This window comes from Sinocyclocheilus rhinocerous, unplaced genomic scaffold (genome assembly GCF_001515625.1).
Source record: "Sinocyclocheilus rhinocerous isolate Xijiao unplaced genomic scaffold, SAMN03320098_v1.1 scaffold289, whole genome shotgun sequence".
Lineage (NCBI taxonomy): Eukaryota > Metazoa > Chordata > Actinopteri > Cypriniformes > Cyprinidae > Sinocyclocheilus > Sinocyclocheilus rhinocerous.
In genome coordinates this window covers 1563447-1571425 of record NW_015636845.1, presented here as the reverse complement: position 1 = coordinate 1571425, position 7979 = coordinate 1563447, and the positions used below count along the sequence as shown (strand labels likewise).

Sequence of the window (7979 nt, the reverse complement as noted above, 5' to 3'; positions counted from 1 at the left end):
ATAAACTTAATAAAACATCAGTAAAGTTTTGGTCATCATTCAGATGAGGTCCGCTACACTTATGAAAGTTACAAAAGTTATTTAGTCAAGATTAGTGTGCGATCTTTTGTCTTTTGTTATTTGATTAGCATTAAAGTGCAGACAGCAGCGCTAGGATGATGCAACAGACACAGCTCAGTGCCTTCACGCAGTTAATTAATAAACCATCGGTTTGTTATATCGGCCTTTTGCCTTATATAGCCGATATGCCGATGGTTGTAAATTGAGTAAAACTCGGGATACATTGGTGCATCCCTATTAATTACACAATATTATTTATCACACAATACTTACAATGAGGAACTACCACTTCTGTTAGAGGCAAGAAGGCCAATACCAAAAATAAGTAACCAATATTAGCCTATCACAATATTTTATGCATGAAACTGATACCAAAATCCATGACAAAATCCATCCTTGTATGACCTCCAAAAGACCACCAAGATCTGTTGACAAAAAAGTCTTCTAAACAAACTACATTAACAAAGCTGTTTTAAACTAGTCCAGTATGTCCATGAAAACACAAGAAATTAAAATCCAATACATGGTACAAAACAATGTGTGCTGGAAGAAGGAATATGATGAAATGCAGAGGAAACAGCCTCCATTCACGTTTAATTTCACACAGCATCCTAATGACATTAAAGGAAGGTAAAATTTGGTAAAACCTGAGGGACAATGCCTTCACTAAAAAACAACCTGCTGTTCGCATCCACTATGGCACAGATTGCCAAAACTCAACTCATATCAACATAAAGCTGAAGTAAGTCACAAAACTGTCAAACTTAATCACACTCCCAACATTTTGCTCAAAGCTAAATGCTCAAGCAAGGCGATTCGGTGATCTTACCCTCTCATCTGGGTCAGTGTGTCAGTCAGCCTCGAATCGAAGTCAGTGACACACTCTTACTGACCTCATTACCACCCCTCCCACGCTTATAAAAAAAAAACACTATTAAAGACAACATGCTTAGCATGCTGTTAATGAACATGTTAACACATGTTTTGAGGGGTTGAGGTGAAGTGTGGGGGGAGCTTGCCTTTATTACAACATTTTTCTTCTGCAGCTGGGGATAAATGAAGGTCAATTACTGATGGTTTGTGGTGCTTTCACAACAGGATCCATGAATCCTGGGGGGTTTATGAGACCGGAGGATAGTTTTGTTCTCCGTGGGGACTAACCTGCAGGAAACCATGTCAAAGTTATCTATGGTTCTCAGTGGACAAAAGAAAGCAGTATGAAAAGGTTTCTTGAGGACAAATGTTATATCATATACCTGGATGTATGAAAACTTTCCTAGGCTCAATCACACAGGAGTCTTAAGACTTTAAACACTTGAATCGTGTTTTGCTAGGCTGCACTGCCTGGTCTAACAGAGCTAAATCTGCTGTGCAGCACACTGTGGCCTAAAACTCTTGTTCAGGCTGCTTGATGACGGTTTCATGCATCAGCAAATCTCAATTAGACTGCTAGGATGCTCTGGCACCATTCGGAGACTACTAAAAGCGATAGTGCCTAAACAACACAATCACTCTGGACTTAAAGCCCACCACTTGGAAGTAGTACACTACAATAGATGACCAGTAACAATATATATACAGAGCCAAATTCAGCCACTAAATCCAGCTCTGCGCTTTGGCATACTACTAGTGCCCGCGCCTAATAGTTTGCAAAGCCATCTGCCATGGCTGTATGAAACTTAAACAGTGAATAGATTTCCAGTTTTTATTCCCCAAAACATCTGTCCTGAACATGAGAACGCAAAAAATAAACATAAATATGTCAGTTCTGCTTTGAATAACACAATATAAATGGCAACTTGGAAGGTAGCAGCTTTCAGTGTTTTACAAACAGACCGAGAGGCCAGACAAAATGTAACAGTGAAATATGGCACTGCAGGCTGGTTCGGTCATCTAACCTGACCCTTTGTCCTGTGCTATATTAGCAATCTTTGCCGTTTATAATAACAGACATAAACACAGCACGCACACACACCCACATCTTTTATTGAGCTTACAGAACTTGGCCTAGGGAGAGAAGCAGTGTCAGTGGGAGCGTATCTGCTTAATGGACAGCATCCTCTTTCCTCTTTACCTCCAAACACCAGCTTGAGGCCTCAGGGTGGCCACGAAACAAGAAAGTGGATCACAGACAGTGACAAGCCACATGCAGAGACAGACAAAAAGGATTTCAATTTTGTGTGTGTATGTGCATCACTTTGAAAGAAAATGAATTACTCCATGGCAGAACAAAATAAAGGCCCTGTAAACAAAACTTAGGCTACATTACTACAGGTATTTTTTTTTTAAAACAAGGCAGAGGTAAATATATCCTTGTATCTACATATACATTATGAAAACAGTCCATCAACAGAGTTTCCATTTTTCGCACTGCGAAATTTTGATTGGCTGAGTATTTTTACACCCAAATTTGTATAATGTGCCCCTAAATATAGTTTAAGTAGAATCCACCACAATGCATATGCTAACTATATGTTGTTTTGTTATTATGAGACAGCTACATATACCAAACTGCTTCTAATTACAAACTCTGAGTACCGGAGTACCATGTTGGGAGCTCTAATTACATGGTATTTGAAATGTACATGCATTAATGTCTTTACATCGAAACTCAAGCAAACACTTGCACATCAGTGACAGCTGGAGAAAAACCTGGTTATATAACACAAAAATATGAGATTGTCTCATAACAACAATAGTCAATAGTTCCACAAGTACAACTACAACCTGAAAATAGTAAGATAACTGTGTTTCAGTTTAATATGAAAGGCTCCAGGCCTGCTGATACATGTGCTGTGCCCTTCACCACAGCAAAAAGTCACCAAACTCGTAATGTGGCTTAACAAAGCATTAAATCAGAAACAACTTTAATCTCTATGGTGTTAGATCCCAATAGCTTTATTCCCTAAAAGGTTCATTTCTTATTACTTTGAGCCTGACTACAGCTGTACTACTCTTGCAATGATGTGACACTTACCACAAAAGTGGTTCAACTAGGTACCACTTAAAAATATTTTATTTTGTGTGCAAGAAAGTGTTTCTAAATGTTACAGATAATTGGTGTGACTGATATTTTTATTAACTTATCAAGTCTGTTATTTGTTTTTCGATACTGAGTCCAACAATAATGAGCATATGTACAAATAATAATAAAACTTAATTATTAGAATAGACCAAAATATAAATATATATTATAAATAAATAATATATTATTTTATATATATAAAATACTCATAACGCATGTTATTTGTTAGTATAACGATTATTTAGTATTACTGTGTCAAAGAGCAAAAGAAAATATTAAAATCAATATTGAATATTATTTTTCAGACACTTAAACATAAAAAATAATTTGCGTCATATATGTCATACAAAAAGCAATATCAGTCCATCTCTACTGAATGCAGGAGCAAATTACAGTACATTGGGTGAAACATTAATGCCCATTTTGGGCCATTATAGCGTTTTTAAAATTAAACAACTCATTATAATAGCCAGAACTCAAAGGACATCCAACACTGACCACTCAATGTAAAAGACATGCAGTGCCCATTAACAATGACCAATAACATTACCACAAACTAGCATGACTGCAAGCACAAACCTGGTAATATTTCTGGATATAACACCTAAATGCCAGGTGGCACGTAGATCTCCCTAAAAAATGCATATGACTCGGTTTATTCATCACAATCCTTTGCAGATATCATCAGTGCTGACAGCAATAAATGTGGCTATGCAAAATCGCTCCTGTCTTGTAAACTAGTTGTGAATGGCATCTAACGTTACCTGCATGAATGCTGAAAGTACAGTTCTCTCACACACGCCACTCTCATTCCTCCTGATTCAGACAACATGCCGTTTTTGAAGAGTTACGACTGGATGTAACTGTCATATATGTTCGACAGCAACACTGCACCACAACAACCTAAAATGCAGTGACAACTATGACGCTCATCTGACATTAGACACAAAATGCAAAAGACGCAGCTCTAGTTTCAGTTGCACATTCGCCCGTGTGTCATTATAAAAGTGATCAAACCGTGACACTTACTTGCCAATGACCTCGCACAGCTCGTAAACATCTTCAAAGAGCACGTCGTCGTCGGCCATGGTCCAACAAGACCGGGGAATTTACACTCCCCCCAAAAAATCCGTCCAAATGGTAAATATATCAGAGGATTACAGCGTAGATACTTCAGAGTACCAGGAATGTGCGGCGAAAAGAAACACTGACAGCCGACGTTACCGCTCTCCAAATTCCGACAAACAAGAAATTATTGATTCCTGTCGGTTTTAATGAAAGGAAAAACATCCGTTGGTGGTTCGGTTGAAGCGGGCGGGCGGGCAGTAGTGAGCGCTCGGTCCGTTTGACTCACTCTGCCCCACCTTCTCCTCCCTCTCTCCCGGCCCCCTTAATCCCGCCGCCACTCGAGGTTGAGGTAGCTAAAAACAACTCCAAAATAATCGCTGTTGAAGTCACGGAACCAGGTGGGTTAAATCGACTAAACGCTAAACTAACTAATTCGATTCTGTCGAGCCCAAAAAAAGAATTACACGCCGTTTCTGGGATAAAAATGTAGGCTGTTATTAAAGTGCGCAGTTCAGTTGATTCTACTCATTCTACCCACGCGCAGGGCTTCGCTGAGACGCGCGAGGCTTTTCCCTTGCTCGCCGTTGCTCTAGTTCCCCCTCACAACTCCAGCGCTGCTGCTCCCAGCTTCCAGAAAACCCAAACTCCTCCCACTCAAGGTTATGAAACTGGATTGCTTTACGCCATAATGGCTCCGGCAGGACTTTTGTATTCCGGAATTCCTGCATAACCCAGCACTACGGCTTGAGCCAAAATGACGACCAGGCGTCTCAGAATTTGTCTGCCAAACTGACCGTTTCTTAATACGGTGTTAGTAAGGTGCTAGATGCGAAGCGTTAATCAAATTAAACGGCTTTTGGAAACCTTGTATTTACTAGCTATACGTCAATACAGAAAATGTGCACTATATGAATGTAATATAATAAAAGTATCTTAAAAAGTGATTGGAAGAGTGAAATTTTATTTTTATCTGAATTTTTTCCATTCGAATTCAAAGTAGCCTACTTTACTGGCATGATTACGTTCAATATTGCTAAACCGTAGATGTACATAATTAAAACACTCAGGAATAATAATATTTAGATATAATTATTGGAACCATAATTCAAATCTAATCATTTATTTAGTTAGTTAGTTCGTGTCATTTACATTTTTAATAATGGCCAAATAAAATAAAATGAATGGTTCTAATACATAGGTAAATAAATATGACATACATTTAAATGATATTGGGATACCAAGGTGTAGGGTGACGTGTGTAGTCCAATATATGGAAGCTGACTTAAGGTTGGCAATGAAGGAAAATTGAAATGCATTACTCTTGGTTTTGTCTGCACTTTTTACATTAGTGCCTTTGAATTACTGCATTGATTTCTGTAGCTGATGATTGGTGGGATACACTTGAGCTAATTGGATTTTGTACATTGAGTCCATTCATTCAGTCTAGAAATCATTCAGTCACTTCTCATTGTAAATTTATAGTCTGAGTCCTTAAAAAACAGTTGAATCATAGCCTCAATTGATGTTGGCATAAAGGCAGCTGACTCAGCTGGTGATTTTCAAAGATTAAACTACTAATTCACACACAGACATACACACACACACAATGACCACATGACTGCATGTATCTAAAATGCTAAATAGTATACTGATTTACTAAATGTCAAACTGTTACTTTTTTACTAGTACATTGAGTTTGAAATTATTATACATCAGTTTGACAACACTGAAAAGGCAGCTGATTTTCAAACATTCAGGCACTGAGTGTGATGGACAGAGGACATTTGGTATCCTCAGGTGCATTTGATATGCTTTCCCTGGCCAATGGCAGCAGGTGAATGGCAGAAAGAGTGGCATTGTGTGTGTGCCAGAGGCTGGTTTTGTCTGAGCTCCTGGGTTACTTTGCACCACAGGGCATGCCAATATCTGCATTCTCATGTGTCTTCATACACTCAGATCAAGACCTGTCTCCTCTTGTTCTATTTTCAATCACTGTTTTGTTATGCTTGTGTAAATCTCATAAAACACAAACATAGTGTCAACTAGTTTAGCTTCAGGAGTCAGGACCCAAACTTTGCATTCACTGCGAAAAAATAAAATAAAAAATTGGAGAAATTTAGGATTACATCACTTGCTCACCAATGAATCCTCTGCAGTTGCTTCCAGCTAAAATATGAGTCCTCTATCTGTAATATTACTTCCATGAAGTTGCCTGTCTGAATCAGGAAAGAAATATACATACATCAAGTACCATTTATAAGTGAAAACAATCCAAAACTGTTCTAAACAAATATGTCAGTGGATTTTGATGAGAGGACAGCAGGGTTTAGACTTTTTTCCTTGAGGAAACGTTATTATGAATTATGGACTCATATTTTAGCCAGAAGTTAAAACGTCTTAATGATAGATTTGTTTCTTACAAACAGCTATTCAATTCACAAAACATGAATTGATGAACTGGAGTCTTGTGGATTATTGTGATGTTTTATCAGCTGTTTAAACTCTCATTCTGATGGCACTTGTTCACTGCAGAGGATTTGTGAGCAAGTAATAAAGCTAAATTTCTCCAAATTTGTTCTGATGGTGTAACAAACTCATCTACATTTTGGATGGCCTGAGGGTGATTACATTTTCTGAACTGTTCCTTTAACTGAACTCAGTCAAGGTCTATAGAATTAGATGTGTCAGAGTAACTCAAATGTCTTTCATTTCACTTGTGGTTAGCAATAACACACATTAGCATGCTAAAGCATTTTAACTATATGCACATGTGTAGTGTTTGCATATAGAGTACATGAGAAAGAAGCAGGCAAATCCAACTGATAAGTCTTATTTTGCTATCTTAACGATGCACAATTATATGGTTCTTTGGATTTAACACTATTTTTTCTAATGTTTGAGATTTACATGATCCTCTTAAGCCTAAAGACTGCCCGTACCTTATAATTCAACTGTCTCTCTGTTTTTGTCTCTCTGTGTTTCTCTGTTATTTCTCTCTGACAGCTGAACAGATTCATTCTAGACAGTTATCACTTGAAACCACAGTGAATGATCAGTAATTTGTGATGAAAGCCATTTTATGCCATGCAAAGATGTCAATAGAAAGACTGCCTTTTTGCAGCAGTTAACTTAATAATTACTTTGACATGACAATTGGCAGTGAAAAACACAAACTCAACTACGAGTCTTCTGTTCGGCACATTTGAGGCTAATTGTATTGTTGTAATTGGGAACACACAGGGAACACTGAATTTAATTATATTATAGCAGTCAATGGCAAACACAACTTAACAAGTCTTTGCCAGTTATTCCGGCGGATGTTATCAAAGAAACAAAATCAATGCTAGTTAGCATTTTTCAGTTAGCAGCCACCGGATGCTGATGGAATTATATCTGGTCTTTCTCAGCACTGAGCTGTTTTACAACATCGAGAGTCACATAGAGAGTATTTGTATGTACTGAATGGCAATGTATGTTTAAAAATATATACAGTATATGATATTTTTAAAGGGGTCATATGATGTTGCTAAAAAGAACACTGAAACACGTTGCGTTGTGATTGGCCGAATACCTCAAGCGTGTGATGGAAATGTTACGCCCCTACCATACTGTAATGCCCTGTCCGGCCAGAGCAATGAGACAAAAACATTAAAAACCATTATAAACGAGGCATTTGTTCCATCCAGTGGGGACATAATTATGGATTATAATGACTTATACTGTCTTTTTACGCGTTGCATCGCGCCACGTAAACATAAAACCATGTCTGCATTTGTGATCGGAGAAATGACAAACAACAAGCACTACTCTACACTGCTCAAAACTC

At 37.9% G+C, this 7979-nt stretch overlaps 1 protein-coding gene across 1 annotated transcript in view; it reads right to left on the bottom strand.

Moving 5' to 3' along the window:
* LOC107748183 (peripheral plasma membrane protein CASK-like) overlaps positions 1-4832 on the bottom strand; it is a 191196-nt gene extending 186364 nt beyond the window's left edge. The window contains exon 1 of the mRNA XM_016562883.1: positions 4115-4832. Within this exon, the coding sequence (XP_016418369.1) occupies positions 4115-4173 (59 nt within the window). The 5' untranslated portion in view covers positions 4174-4832. The remainder of the gene's footprint in view (positions 1-4114) is intronic.
* Positions 4833-7979: the final 3147 nt, after the last annotated feature.